The following is a 16,576-nucleotide window of genomic DNA, read 5'->3' as shown; positions in this document are numbered from 1 at the left end:
CCGAAGAACTTTCACTTCCATTTTCCTTGCCTTCAGGGATAAAAATAAAAATAAATCTTGATACAATTAAACAAGGAATCTTAATTGTATGCGATCTACTTAATTAGCGCACACACTGTGTTTTTTTTTTCTTTTTGTCAAATGATGCCAAAGATGTGTTACGTAGGAATATCTTCTAAATGTATGAATTTTTAAAAAAGTCTGGGGTAAAAAGGTGACAAGTTAGTTGTGTTCGGTAGGCATTTTGCTATAAATATGTGGGAGAGAAGTATTTTTTGAGAACACAAAAATGAAGGTAGAGCAAGTCCTACACATGAATGGAGGAGTTGGGAAGACAAGCTATGCAAAGAATTCCCTACTTCAAGTTAGTCACCCTCTCTCTCTCTCTCTCTCTCTCTCTCTCTCTCTCTCTCTCTCTCTCTGTGTATATATATATATATATATATATATATATATATATATATATATATATATATATGTGGACATAATATCCACCACTTAAAGAACATGGTTCTTTCTAAAATTATTTTGATAGTTATAAGTTATAACCAAAATTATGTACCAAAAAAAAATTCTGGTAGAGAGGAGGAATTATGCAATATTCATGCTTCCTTCAATCTCGTTTATTTTTTTCTTCAGAGAGCAATGATTTCAATGGTGAAGCCCATAGTTGGTGCAAGCATAGAGGAGCTGTGTTGCACTCTCTTCCCAGAGTGTTTGAAAGTAGCGGACTTGGGATGCTCTTCAGGACCCAACACACTTTTGGTGGTGTCAGATATCATAGACAGCATCCGCACAACTTACCACAAACTCAACCGCCCACCTCCATCACTCCAAGCCTTCTTGAATGATCTTCCTGGAAACGATTTCAACACGGTGTTCAGGTCATTGCCAGGCTTCTATAAGAAACTTGATGAAGAACATGAGAAGAAGTTTGGGTCATGTTTTATTGCAGGAATGCCTGGTTCTTTCTATGGCAGGCTCTTCCCCAACAATTCTCTGCACTTTGTTCACTCTTCTTATGCTCTCCACTGGATCAATGAGGTTTAAATTTTTTTTTTCTTTTTTTCTTTCCCTCCAGTCTTTTTTCCTTTTTAAATCAACTTGTGTCCTTATTATACTGTTTACTCTTAATCAATCCCTGGATCTAAGAGAATAATATTTATTAAATCGTGTCTGATAGTTTATAATGCAACAACGTAGGTGACCGAAGAAGAAGAGGGACTTAACAAGGGGAACATATATATAGCAAAGACAAGCCCTCCAGCTGTGTTTAAGCAGTACTTGGAGCAATTCAAAAGGGACTTCACAGTCTTTTTGAGGTCACGTGCCGAAGAGCTCGTCCCTGGGGGCAGTATGGTCCTCACAACCATGGGCAGCATAAAGAGTGACGATCCCCTCTGCATTTGGGAATTTGTAGGAATGAAACTCAATGACATGGTTTTAGAGGTAATTAAATATTAGATCATATTTATTTCTAATAGATTTGGGACATAATAATTATTGCTAATTTGAAATGTACTTTGATGAATTTTCAGGGTTTGATTGAAGAGGAAAAATTGGACACATTCAATATGCCATACTATGCACCTACAACCAAGGAGATCGAAGAGGTGATCGAGGCTGAAGGATCTTTGATTTTGCAAAACCTTCAAGTTTTCAAAAATGATTGGGACTCTTATATAAAGCAAGCTAACAGTGGCCTTGATATGAAGACAAGGGCTGCAATATTTGCCACTGACATAAGGGCTGTGGCAGAGCCAATTCTGGTGAGCCAATTCGGAGAAGAAGTGATGGATGATTTGTTTCACAGGTTTGAAGCAGATGTTCACGATCACATGAAAAGGGAGAACTGCCAGTTCATTAACCTGGTTATCTCGTTGACAAAGAAGTATTGAGATGAATATTCAAGAAATGGGTCTTATGTTCCATATGCTTTGTTTATGTACCGTTTGTACCTTTGAGGTCTCTTGGACTTCAGTTTATTGTTAAGAATAAAGTTGTTTACATTTGGTCATCTTTATGCCATTCATACTTCGATTTAATACACATTAAAGGAAATGGAAGTGAAATTTCTTCGGAAAATTATCGATTTAGTTTCAGTTTTTGATTCGTAGAAAACCAAAAACCCTAACTAGCTATCCAAACTCAAATTTAAGACCCTTGAAAAAAAGAAGTTCATGTTCAAGATTGTTAATTAGATGTTTTTTTGTTGATTAGAATCACACAAAGAAGATTTTAGAAACTCCAGTTCAAGTTTAAAAAGATATTTTTTTAAAGAAAAATAAAAAAAATCCACCACACAATTGATACTTGAACCCAAAACTCCAATCTAGTTATTGTATGCGAAATTGAATGTGAACTTTTATGATTTAAGCTTGTTGGTCATTGATATTTTCATGTAATTGGATTTTTGTTTCTCATACCCACTACAAAAAAAAGTGGCAACAGTTACCATTATTTGGTGATATTTGGTGACTGTTGTGGGGGTTACTTAAGGCTTTAGTCACTGAATAAAGCAAAAAAAGTAACTAAAAGCCTTTTTAGTCACCAAAAAAGTCAAAAAAGGTGACTAATGCCTTTTGTTACGGCCACAAATGTAACCAAATAATGGTGACTGTTGCCACTTTTTTTACTAGTGACCCCATAATATATTTTCGCGTTTATGATCCATTCACTTGGTTGATACGGCTTAACGTTTTTCCATTATGGAAGGTGTGATTGATACGGCTCCATCTGCATCCACAATAAGGGTTTGTTTTTTTTTCTTTTCTAAGGATAAATATTATTGTTTCGTTATCAGCTTAGGTCCCCTCTCCCATATAGGCTTGTATAAGGAGTGTACACTAAAACTTTTGCTCTTGCCGAGATGCAACTACTTCTCTTTAATATACATATAAAATAGAGGGTTGGTGATGGGAGATGTCATGGGGTTCGAACAAAATCATTCCCCAGTTATTAATCAAGCTCAGCTAGTTGACAGTTATACCCTAAACCCTAATATAATATACATACCGTTGTTGTTTATCTGTAAAGACGAGGGTTTTTAGTAAAACCGTCGTTGTTTTGATGTAAAGACGATAGTTTTTGTTTAAAAAGTCGTTATTTATGGGGTAAAGACGATGGTTTATAAAAACCGTCGTCATTTATGGGTAAAGACGACAGTATTTTTAAAAACTGTACCGTCGTCTTTTATGGGTAAAGACGATGGCATTTTTTAGAAACCATCTTCATTTATGGGTAAAGACGTCAGTATTTGGTTAAAAACCATCGTTGATTGTATATAAAGACGTCGATTTTTTTTAAAAAAAACCGTCGTTGATTGTATATAAAGACAACGGTATTGTGTTAAAAAGGGTCATTGATTATATATACAGACGATGGTATTTTCAATAAAACCATCGTTTTATTATCTTTAAATTTGTCGTCTAATAAGTACCCAAGCTGTTACATTGTAGTTTTTTGTTTCCTATAGTTCTATACAACGTTTTTAACTAGAAAACCAATTATAATGCTTTATTAACGAATATATACAATCAAAAATTATTTCTTTCATAAAACTTGAAGATTCAATAGTTATTACATAGTCAACCAAACTTTATTTTATTACATAGATACTTTCTACCAATAATTAGAAATAAAGGAGTTCACAAATTCTACTAATTTGATATGAACTTCATCAATTTGTTCTTGGGTTGACTTAACTCTGCCTTCTTGCACATTTTCCAAGTTGTTGTATTCCCCTCCCCTGTAACAATATCAGCAGCAACGGGTCCTTCCACCGTCGTGTATTCGGTTTTTCACCCGTCGTGAAATCGAGCGACATCTTTTGATGCATAAAACCACGACGGTAAATCCCCATCGTCTATTATTTGTAAAGACGACGCTTTTACTCAAAACCGTCGTCTATTATATGTAAATAGACGACGCTTTTACTCAAAACCGTCGTCTATTATTAAGTAAAGACGACGTTTTTTTTTATAAAAAGGGTCGTCTATTATGAAGTGAAGACGACCCTTTTTATATGAAAATGGTCGTCTATTATGTGTAAAGATGACCATTTTCATATAAAAAGGGTCGTCTATTATATGTAAAGACAACGGTTTTTTTATAAAAAGGGTTGTCTATTATGAAGTAAAGACGACCCTTTTTATATGAAAATGGTCGTCTATTATGAAGTAAAGATGGCCCTTTTCATATAAAAAGGGTCGTCTATTATATGTAAAGACGACGGTTTTTTTTTATAAAAAGAGTCGTCTATTATTAAGTAAAGAACTATGTTTTATTATATCCAAAGACGTCGGTTTTGTTAAAAAGCCATCATCTATTAAATGTGAAGACGACGATTTCTTGAAATATTGTCGTCTATTAACTCTAAGACAACGATTTTTTAGTGAAACCGTCGTTGATTGTATATAAAAAGACGTTATGGTGTTAAAAGAGGTCATTGATAATATATACAGATGACGGTTTTTCCAATAAAACCATCGTTTTTATTATCTTTAGTTTTTTGAAGAGTCAATAGTTATTACATAGTCAACCAATCTTTATTCTATTACATACATACTTCCTACCTATAATTAGAAATAACGGAGCTCACAAATTCTACTAATTTGATTTTAACTTCATCAATTTGTTCTTGGGTTGACTTAGCTCTGCCTTCTTGCACATTTTCCAAGTTGTTGGTGTCGGAAAAGGAAAGACCTGCACGAAAGAAACCCCAATACTCTTAAACATAAACTTGTTTAGCAGTAACCTAACCTTAGCAAAAAGATCTATGCAGCTCTAGAATGACAGCAGAACACAATTGGCATAATTGGCAAAGTACCTGTTCTTGTGGTGGCACCATAACCCGTTCTTGTGGTGGCACCATAACAAATGAAAAATCAGAGATTCAGAAAATTAACAATGAAATTCCAAAATAATTAAAGTAAACAACAAAAACAAAAAGTATTTTGGACCTGATGATGTTGTCGGTCCAAAAACAAACGGATCTAGTGAGGGATGGGTATGTTTTGCCTCATCTTCTTTGTCAGCTTTTTCTTGATTACGAAGGCCTTGTGGGACGGCTGTGCATATTTATAAAAAACCCAAATGAGAAACTCACTTAAATCCCACGAAATTAGCACAATACATGAACAAACATATATATATATATATATATATATATATAGACCGATTTCCATAAGTCTTTCTAGATCGAGTCGTTGAGTTTGATGAGCGAGTTGAGTGCCTGAGAGCGAGATCTTCTTTGAAGAAAGTGAAGGTCGAGATCTTTCAAATCAAACCTTTCAACCAGCTTTGATTCTCAAATACAGAACCTTCCTCTACATCTTATGGATCTGCGAAGACCTCAATCTCTCAACTCCTTCATTGATATCGATTTTTTGATGATTTTGTAGAGAGTTTCATGAGGGTGTTTTAGAGAGTGCAGGAGGGTTTCAAGGAGGGAGAGATAAGGTTTTCAGAGACGGGGGAAAATCTGAAAATTTGTCGAGCGTGAATTCACTTAAGTAGCCTTTTTTTAGCGTGTTTTAAAAGACGACGCTTGTTAATGAGAGATAAGGTTTTCAAAGACGGGTGAAAATTTGAAAATTTGTCGCGCGCGAATTCACTTAAGCGGCCATTTTTTAGCGTGTTTTAAAAGACGATGCTTTTTATAAAAAAAAAACGTCATCTTCACATATAATAGACGACCCTTTTTATATGAAAAGGGTCGACTTTACTTCATAATAGACGACCCTTTTCATATAAAAAGGGTCGTCTTTACTTCATAATAGACGACCCTTTTATAAAAAAAACCGTCGTCTTTACATATAATAGACGACCCTTATTATATGAAAAGGATCGTCTTTACTTCATAATAGATGACCTTTTTATAAAAAAAACCGTCGTCTTTACATATAATAGACGACCCTTTTTATAAAAAAAACCGTCGTCTTTACTTCATAATAGACGACCCTTTTTAAAAAAAAACCGTCATCTTTACTTCACAATAGACGACCCTTTTTTATTTACACTTTCATTAAATACAACATAAGATTTTGTGGTATCCACTTGTGTAAATATTTTAAATTGAAGATCAAATTGAGTCATTGTATTCATATAGGGTCAAGGAGTGTAGCTATAAAAAATCATCAAAATCGGAGTTAAACCAAACAACTTATAACGGTCGAAATGTTTTGTCCCGTTACTTGATCTCTGATTTTTTTTTTTTTCCGATTTTTGGCGTATATGATCTCGATGTGTAACCAAACAACTTTGACGGTTGAATTGTTGAAATTAGTTTCGTAGAATGCGTATGCCATCAAAACAATATATTCACTAACAATTAAGAGTTTATTTATACTTTTATTAAATATAACATAAGATTTGTGGTATCCACTAGTGTAAATATTTTAAATTGACGATCGAATTGGTTCATTGTATTCATATAGGGTCAAGGAGTGTAGCTGTAAAAAATCATCAAAATCAGAGTTGAAATAACCATTCTATCGTGATTTTTCGTTTATAACCGTCGAAAAGTTTTGTCCTATTACTTAATCTCTGAATGTTTATTTTTTCCGATTTTTAGTGTATATGATCTCGAAGTGTAAACAAACAAATTTGACGGTTGGATCGTTGAAACTAGTTTCGTAGAATGCGTATGCCATCAAAACAATATATTCACTAACAATTAAGAGTTTATTTATACTTTCATTAAATATAACATAAGATTTTGTGGTATCCACTAGTGTAAATATTTTAAATTGACGATCGAATGCAGTCATTGTATTCATATAGGGTCAAGGAGTGTAGCTGTAAAAATCATCAAAATCAGAGTTGAAATAACCGTTAAATCGTGATTTTTTGTTTATAACCGTCGAAAAGTTTTGTCCTATTACTTAATCTCTGAATGTTTATTTTTTCCGATTTTTGGTGTATATGATCTCGAAGTGTAAACAAACAAATTTGACGGTTGGATCGTTGAAATAGTTTAGTAGAATGCGTATGCCATCAAAACAATATATTCACTAACAATTAAGAGTTTATTTATACTTTCATTAAATATAACATAAGATTTTGTGGTATCCACTAGTGTAAATATTTTAAATTGAAGATCGAATGTAGTCATTGTATTCATATAGGGTCAAGGAGTGTAGCTGTAAAAAATCATCAAAATCAGAGTTGAAATAACCGTTAAATCTTGATTTTTCGTTTATAACCGTCGAAATGTTTTGTCCCGTTACTTAATCGCTGATTTATTTATTTATTTCCGATTTTTGGTGTATAGGATCACGATGTGTAAAAAAACAAGTTTGACGGTTGGATCGTTGAAACTAGTTTCGTAGAATGCGTATGCCATCAAAACAATATATTCACTAATAATTAAGAGTTTATTTATACTTTCATTAAATATAACATAAGATTTTGTGGTATCCACTAGTGTAAATATTTTAAATTGACGATCGAATTGGTTCATTGTATTCATATAGGGTCAAGGAGTGTAGCTGTAAAAAATCATCAAAATCAGAGTTGAAATAACCATTAAATCTTGATTTTTCGTTTATAACCGTCGAAAAGTTTTGTCCTATTAATTAATCTCTGAATGTTTATTTTTTCTGATTTTTGGTGTATATGATCTCGAAGTGTAAACAAAAAATTTTGACGGTTGGATCGTTGAAACTAGTTTCGTAGAATACATACGCCATGAAAACAATATATTCACTAACAATTAAGAGTTTATTTATACTTTCATTAAATATAACATAAGATGTTGTGGTATCCACTAGTGTAAATATTTTAAATTGACGATCGAATTGGTTCATTGTATTCATATAGGGTCAAGGAGTGTAGCTGTAAAAAATCATCAAAATCAGAGTTGAAATAACCGTTAAATCTTGATTTTTCGTTTATAACCGTCGAAATGTTTTGTCCCGTTACTTCATCTCTGATTTATTTATTTTTCCGATTTTTGGCGTATATGATCACGATGTGTAAACAAACAAGTTTGACGGTTGGATCGTTGAAACCAGTTTCGTAGAATGTGTATGCCATCAAAACAATATATTCACTAACAATTAAGAGTTTATTTATACTTTCATTAAATATAATATAAGATTTTGTGGTATCCACTAGTGTAAATATTTTAAATTGACGATCGAATTGGTTCATTGTATTTATATAGGGTCAATGAGTGTAGCTGTAAAAAATCATCAAAATCAGAGTTGAAATAACCGTTAAATCTTGATTTTTCATTTATAACCGTCGAAATGTTTTGTCCCGTTACTTAATCTCTGATTTTTTTTTTTTTCCGATTTTTGGCGTATATGATCTCGATGTGTAAACAAACAAATTTGACGGTTGGATCGTTGAAACTAGTTTCGTAGAATGCGTATGCCATCAAAACAATATATTCACTAACAATTAAGAGTTTATTTATACTTTCATTAAATATAACATAAGATTTTGTGGTATCCACTAGTGTAAATATTTTAAATTGACGATCGAATTGGTTCATTGTATTCATATAGGGTCAAGGAGTGTAGCTGTAAAAAATCATCAAAATCAGAGTTGAAATAACCATTAAATCTTGATTTTTCGTTTATAACCGTCGAAAAGTTTTGTCCTATTACTTAATCTCTGAATGTTTATTTTTTCCGATTTTTGGTGTATATGATCTCGAAGTGTAAACAAACAAATTTGACAATTGGATCGTTGAAACTACTTTCGTAGAATGCGTATGCCATCAAAACAATATATTCACTAACAATTAAGAGTTTATTTATACTTTCATTAAATATAACATAAGATTTTGTGGTATCCACTAGTGTAAATATTTTAAATTGACGATCGAATGCAGTCATTGTATTCATATAGGGTCAAGGAGTGTAGCTATAAAAAATCATCAAAATCAAAGTTGAAATAACCGTTAAATCTTGATTTTTCGTTTATAACCGTCGAATTGTTTTTGTCCCGTTACTTCATCTCTGATTTATTTATTTTTCCGATTTTTGGCGTATATGATCACGATGTGTAAACAAACAAGTTTGACGGTTGGATCGTTGAAACCAGTTTCGTAGAATGTGTATGCCATCAAAACAATATATTCACTAACAATTATGAGTTTATTTATACTTTCATTAAATATAACATAAGATTTTGTGGTATCCACTAGTGTAAATATTTTAAATTGATGATCGAATTGGTTCATTGTATTCGTATAGGGTCAAGGAGTGTAGCTGTAAAAAATCATCAAAATCAGAGTTGAAATAACCGTTAAATCTTGATTTTTCGTTTATAACCGTCGAAATGTTTTGTCCCGTTACTTAATCTCTGATTTATTTTTTTTTTCGATTTTTGGCGTATATGATCTCGATGTGTAAACAAACAAGTTTGACGGTTGGATCGTTGAAACTAGTTTCGTAGAATGCGTATGCCATCAAAACAATATATTCACTAACAATTAAGAGTTTATTTATACTTTCATTAAATATAACATAAGATTTTGTGGTATCCACTAGTGTAAATATTTTAAATTGACGATCGAATGCAGTCATTGTATTCATATAGGGTCAAGGAGTGTAGCTGTAAAAAATCATCAAAATCAGAGTTGAAATAACCATTAAATCTTGTTTTTAAAAAAACGTCATGTTTACTTCACAATAGACGACCCTTTTTAAAAACAAACCGTCATCTTTACATATAATAGACGACCTTTTTTTAAAAAAACCTTCATCTTTACTTCATATTAGACGACCCTTTTTAAAAAAAAACCGTCATCTGTACTTCATAATAGACGACCCTTTTTTTTAAAAAAAACCGTCATCTTTACATATAATAGATGACTCTTTTTATATGAAAAGGGTCGTCTTTAATTCATAATAGACGACCCTTTTCATATAAAAAGGGTCGTCTTTACTTGATAATAGACGACCATTTTCATATAAAAAAGGTCATCTTTATATATAATAGACGACTCTTTTTATAAAAAAAACCGTCGTCTTTACTTCATAATAGACGACCCTTTTTTTTAAAATACCGTCGTCTTTACATATAATAGAAAACCCTTTTCATATAAAAAGGGTCGTCTTTACTTCATAATAGACGACCCTTTTTATAAAAAAACCGTCGTTTTTACATATAAACCGTCATCTTTACATATAATAGACGACCCTTTTTATATGAAAAGGGTCGTCTTTAATTCATAATAGACGACCCTTTTCATATAAAAAGGGTCGTCTTTACTTCATAAAAGACGACCCTTTTCATATAAAAAGGGTCGTCCTTATATATAATAGACGACCCTTTTTATAAAAAAACCGTCGTCTTTACTTCATAATAGACGATCCTTTTTTTAAAAAAACCGTCGTCTTTACATATAATAGACGACCCTTTTTATAAAAAAACCGTCGTCTTTACATATAATAGACCACCCTTTTTCATATAAAAAGGGTCGTCTTTACTTCTTAATAGACGACCATTTTCATATAAAAAGGGTCGTCTTTACTTCATAATAGACGACCTTTTTTATAAAAAAAACCGTCGTCTTTACTTAATAACAGACGACCCTTTTTATAAAAAAAACCGTCATCTTTACATATAATAGACGACAGTTCTTTCAAAACAACCATGTTTTTACCAAAAAAAGGACACTTGATTTTTAAAAGACGACGCTTGTCATACCTACTGTCGTTGTTTTTTGGTCAGATTTTAACTCTGAAGAAAAGCTTTTTAATAAGACGACGCTTTTTTATTTGTGTGCGTCGTTATAAAAAAAATTCTCAACAGTATCTCCATTTTTTAGTTATTTAAGTCACTTATCCACGACGGTTTTTTGTTACCGTCGTCTTTTTTAAAACAACGACGGTTTTTTGTTCTACCGTCGTCTTTTTCTGGTCATCTTTTGCCCTTTTTGTAGTAGTGAAAATTAACATCAACGTCCACAAACACAAATCTTATCAAAATATAATTCATTGATTCTAATCAATTGCAAACAGATTACTATCTCACCACAAAAGAAACGCCATAAACACAAACTGAATAAACCAAAGGAACAAACTTAGCTGACTTCTATAATTATTATAAGATTGTCATGATACTAAAGTGACTAAATAGGGAACCGTGTATTAACTATAGGTATCTCCAATTTTCCAACCCAAGCAATATAGGATAGAGACTAAGTGGGAAAGCTAATTACAAAGAGTGGATACACAAGCTAATTACTATTGTTTTTTGGACGAAATCTGCATCCACACTATACATTGTGAGAATGTGAAGGTAAAGAGTCCCACATTGGAAAGTTGAGAAACATAGCAAGGGCTTATAAGGGGTTGGGCTACTCCCTCCATTGCCAAGTGGTTTTGGGGTGAAACCTCAACTTCCTTCATGGTATCAGAGCGGGTTAGCCCACGTGTGAAAGCCCAACGGCCACACGTGCTTCACGTCACCCAATATGTGTTGTCCACGTGTTAGGCTTGAAAATTCCCCACACGTGCGGGGGCGTGTGAGAATGTGAGGAAAAGAGTCCCACATTGGAAAGTTGAGAAACCTAGCAAGGGCTTATAAGGAGTTGAGCTACTCCCTCCATTGCCAATTGGTTTTGTGGTGGAACCTCAACTTCCTTCATACATCAACAAAACACCTACACTTAAATAAATAAAAAAGCCAATAAGGTTTAAAAAAAAAAATTATTTATAAATAAAAGATTTGTAGCTTAAGTGATTAAGCGTGTTTATCCTTACACTTGATGTAGTTTTATTCCCCTTACCGTTATATTGCTAGTATGAGAAAACAAATACGAGACTTTTAAAAGTGCAAAATATTTTCATATTCTCGTATGCAAATTATTGGTTGGAAATAGAGAGAAACAAAAAGTCACAAATCAAATCGAAATTTGGTCGGAGATGGAGAAGGAACCCCCTCCAGGTACTCATGCCTTTAATTTTGTTGTTTTCTGTTTGCTTATTGGGAAAATAAGATTTTTTTTGAGTGTTTCTCAAGCCCCCTTTTGTTGTTTTGGTAGATACGAATTGATGAACATGGTGAAGAAGCACTCAAGCTTATATTAGGGAAAACAGTAGTTGATGCAGTGCGATGATCTCTTTTTGTTCTGTTTTAGAAGTTGAAGCCGTTGGATTAAAATTTGGTTTACTTACTGCTAAACGTTTTAGTTTTTCTAATATAATTGTTGAAGGTGATTCACATTTTGTTAAGCTCTCCTCAAGATCCACCTTGGCGCGCTCAGACTTGACTTTATTCGGTTGAACCAAGATGGAAAAAATAAGCAAACAAAAGCCTAAAATGTAAGTGGAAATCATATTGGGTCAAAAGGGTCATATGGACCCTAATACTGTCACCTATACATATAAGGCTTCGGTCTCCTCTCTTATACACACATTACAAGCACAAAAACCCTACCCTACATACATAGGCTTGCATAAGGAGTGTTGAGTAAGACTTTTGCACACATTAAAACCCTACCCTACATAGGCTTGCATAAGGAGTGTAGAGTAAGACTTTGCTCTTTGCCTAGATGCATCAACGGCTTCTTAAAATAGGAAAACGGGGTTGTAATAGCACCACTCTAAATTTATTTGGGCGAGAAGTTTTAAGCTATAATCATTCACCAATTATTAATCAAACTAAGCCAATTGACAGTGATACCCTAAACCCTAATATGTGAGAGAAGGGTGCTAATATATGATGGTGACCTTCCTAGATAATTTGGGTATAAGCCCCCATTCCTGCAATATTGCATGGTTTATGCACCGACGCTCAAGGAACCGTGAAAAGATTATCCTCTCCAAGTGTTTTTTTATAAAATATATATAACTATTTTTCATGCCTCCTTTTCAAGGCCGATTTTGATAATTTGCATATCTGTTATATTAATAATCTTCAGAGTTGGAATCGCTAGTAATTGCCGGTCAGTCATACGGCGGTGAATTCTTTCCCGGGCCTTGTAATCTCTTTTTCTTAAGAATGAAATAAAGGACTTTTTTTGTTGTAACACTATTTCATTCCAAGGCATTTTAAATATTTAAATATTTATAGACCGCCCCTTGTCTCTTATGTTATCCATTGATGAATTAGTACATAATGTACACGAGAACTAATGATGCCAAAGATGCTTTAGTTAGAGCAATCTTAATCCGTCAAACTTAGGTTGTTTGTGCACCTGGATAATTATATCATATTTTTTTAGCTTATGATATATGTAATACACACCTTATTTTTCCAATTAGTTTTTTAAGTCGAATCATTGGTCACTGAATTTGTTTGTTGGATTTTCTAATTAATTCAATCATGGTATAAGAATATAGTTTATTTACGTGTTATGCCTTACAGCCACACATGCTTTCACATTATGATACATGTAAGAAGACGTATCGCACATTATGATATGTGCTAGAAGACATTATGATAAAGTTGTTTACCATGAAAAAGTCAAAGCCTTAGAATAGATTTTGAGAACGTGAACTGCAACTAGAATAGTTCTTCAATATTTTAGCAAAATATGTAAACGTTAATCCTTTAAAATAAAATCTATCCGTCGTTTGAAGAAAAAAAAAGTATATGTCAAACTACTAGTATGTTTTAATCAAGGCGCAATTCACCGGCCACGTATTGACTAATCAACCAGTCGTCTATAACTTTATTTATTTAGCTTTATCAACCAGTCTTCTACGACATTAAGAAATGGACATGTGCAAATTTTAAAGTTGTGTCTGATTATTTAATCAGATCATACTTATTTATTATATGATTAAGAAAAATTAACTTGTGTAGGTTCCAAAAGAGCAAGAGAAGGATTGAACAAGGGGAACATATGTATATCAAAGACAAGCCCACAGTGGATTAAAGTAAGCTAACAGTGGCCTTGATAAGAAGACAAGGTGCTTGTGCCTAATAAATCACGGCCATGAGCTGGCCGAAGGAGCCCCTTTTCTCGGCCCTGGCACTTACTCGTAAAACTGAAACGCAGCGTTTCAACAGGGTGCTTTGCCTTCCTGAAAACAAAAGAAAAATGCTAAGGCATGATCATCTCGGCCTCGAGTGCAGGCCGAGGCCGAGGTCGAGCAAAATTACGGCCAAAGGCATTAAAGGCGAATCATCACGTGACAACGGTGTCCCAGGCTTCATTTAATGAAGTAGTGCCTCTGTTTATTGCAGCAAACCCACTGACCACGAATAAGCATTTAATGCACGAGGGAAGGTGGGAAGTGACTGAAGTCAGGTTTTGGCGACAGAAGATAGAGTGATTAGACGTAGACATTCTCACAAGAATCCTTGCAGCTTGAGAGAATAGGTCACCAGCTATCAAGGCCATAAATGCGTCTCCACGGCCAGAAGCTCAGAACCCACGATCAAGAGCGGCGGCTGAGATTCACCGGGATTTATGGGGTCACAACACCATGCTTCACGATCCCAAATGTTGATTGGACTACCCACTTGCTCTAATCAGGCTCCACCATGCAGATTTTAAGCCTTGATTACTCCTCCAAGAACTCTTCCTATAAATACAAGGCTCGAGCTACATTCAAAGGGTTCAAACACCAAACCAAAGCCTCCCACGGAGCAACTTATTTTTTCCTGTAATGCACTTTCAATATCTTTACTTGCTTTCCTAGGAGTAGTGTTAGAACTGTAAGGAAAATTCATTCATCAATATATCATACGACCCTTGATTTTCAAGGCGCCGGAGCACCATCCCTGTTGTTCATTCACTCACCCCATATATCATACGACCGTCGCTCCCTGAGCAACGCGCCGGAGCACCGCCCAAAACCCACCACCAACACCATCACTCAACAGCCTTGTAGTTCAGGCCGTGAACCTAACAGCCGAGACTAGTTCCTCTCTCGGCTACAATCGTTTGATTAGAACACGAGTTCAAAAAGGCGCACCACTTATCCATCCTACACTCATCAACATCTCGATGCACGGTAGACCGTGCTGGCACGCCCGCGCACAACCGCACCGCACCCAAAAGCAGGAAACCGCGTGTCAACGCATATCCCCTCGGCCCAGAACTCTAGGTCGTGAGATTTACGCGGCAGACACAAGGGCTGCAAAATTTGCCACTGACATAAGGGCTGCGGCAGAGCCGATTCTGGCGAGCCAATTCGGAGAAGAAGCGATGGATGATTTGTTTCGTGGGGTTGAAGCATATGTTCTTGATCACATGGAAAGGGAGAACTGCCAGTTCATTAACCTGGTTATCTCGTTGACAAAGAAGCGTTGAGATGAATATGCAAGAAATGGGGCAACAAGATGTGTGTTCCATTTGCTTTGTTTATCTTTGTACCTTTCGGGTCTTGGACTACAGTTTATTGTGAAGAATAAATTTGTTTACATTTGGTCAGATAGAACTTGAGGTTCCACCCCAAAACCAATTGGCAATAGAGGGAGTAGCCAAACTCCTTATAAGCCATTGCTAGATTTCTTAACTTTCCAATGTGGAACATTTTTCACCTTCACATTCTCACATTGTGTCAATCATACTTCGATTTAAAATGCGTTAAAGGAAAATGTAAGTGAAAGTTCTTCAGAAAATTTTCACTTTAGTTTCAGTATTCGATTCGTAGAAAACCCAAAACCCTATCTAGCTATCCAAACTCAAATTTAAGACCCTTGAAAAAGAGAAGTTCATGTTCGAAATTGTTAATTAAATATTTTTTGTTGATTAGAATCACACCCATTAGAGTAATTTAAATGCAGCATAAGAAGTTGATTTCAACTAAGTTTTTATGGTCAGAAGCAGAGCCACTTTTGACCAACCAAAAAAAAAGAAAAAAAAAAGAAAAAAAAAAAGAAAAGCAGAGCCACAGCCGTGGTTTTGCAGCAAACTTTCATTATGTCCCATGAAACTGTAGATTAAATCACAATGCAAGTCGAAGGTGTACTAATTAACTTATTTCCCGGAATATAATTTGGGCACACTGACCAAACTTCAACCCCCATATGCACTGCCATTTCTGAACCCCCCCAAAAAAGGCAACTGTCATTTAGCTATTTGAGATTACAAGTCAAAATCAAGGTTCGGTTGTTTTTCTACTTCGAATCCTCAGCCTCAAGCTTTTTCATGGCCACGTGAACCAAAGTTTGTCTGAAAATGCGATAAGGAAGCAAAGGAAAAACAAGCAGACATGGGATGTCTAGATTGACAAGTGCCAAGTCTCACTCCTATGTGTTCCAGCTAAACAAGCAGACATGGGATGCCTAGACTTTTCTACCAAACACTGTCAGAAACATTTTTGGCCCTTTCAGAAGCACTCTCAAACGGGTTAATATGGCGCTCATCACTTGTTTGAATTCACTCTACAATACATGTTTAACAAGCAATATATTAATTAATGCCTAGAGCAGCTGAATAATAACGTAGCAATCAGATTTGATATTTGTTTTCTCAATTTAGGCATTGTTTTTTCCATTTAGAAATTGAGACACTACATCCACCCACCAGAAACTCCCATTAGGATTTACAACTTAATTAATATATACAGCAGTACTATAAGTCTTCTCAGGTCCAAATTTCAATGTCATCCACCCAAAAGAAATGAAGAATATATTTTTACACCCTCATCATATTATT

General features: G+C 34.4%; 1 protein-coding gene across 1 annotated transcript; it reads left to right on the top strand.

Moving 5' to 3' along the window:
- The first annotated feature begins 284 nt into the window (after positions 1 to 284).
- Positions 285 to 1,913, top strand: LOC110768717 (S-adenosyl-methionine 4-1-methyl-2-pyrrolidinyl-3-oxobutanic acid methyltransferase-like). The gene is made up of 4 exons (XM_021972559.2): positions 285 to 364; positions 640 to 1,044; positions 1,204 to 1,449; positions 1,539 to 1,913. Exons 1-4 carry the CDS (start codon positions 290 to 292, stop codon positions 1,896 to 1,898), a joined length of 1,086 nt encoding a protein of 361 aa, XP_021828251.2. The 5' UTR covers positions 285 to 289; the 3' UTR covers positions 1,899 to 1,913.
- Positions 1,914 to 16,576: the final 14,663 nt, after the last annotated feature.

The sequence above is a fragment of the Prunus avium genome, chromosome 8, assembly GCF_965620075.1.
Source record: "Prunus avium chromosome 8, drPruAviu1.hap1.1, whole genome shotgun sequence".
Lineage (NCBI taxonomy): Eukaryota > Viridiplantae > Streptophyta > Magnoliopsida > Rosales > Rosaceae > Prunus > Prunus avium.
This window is presented reverse-complemented; position numbering and strand designations above follow the sequence as displayed.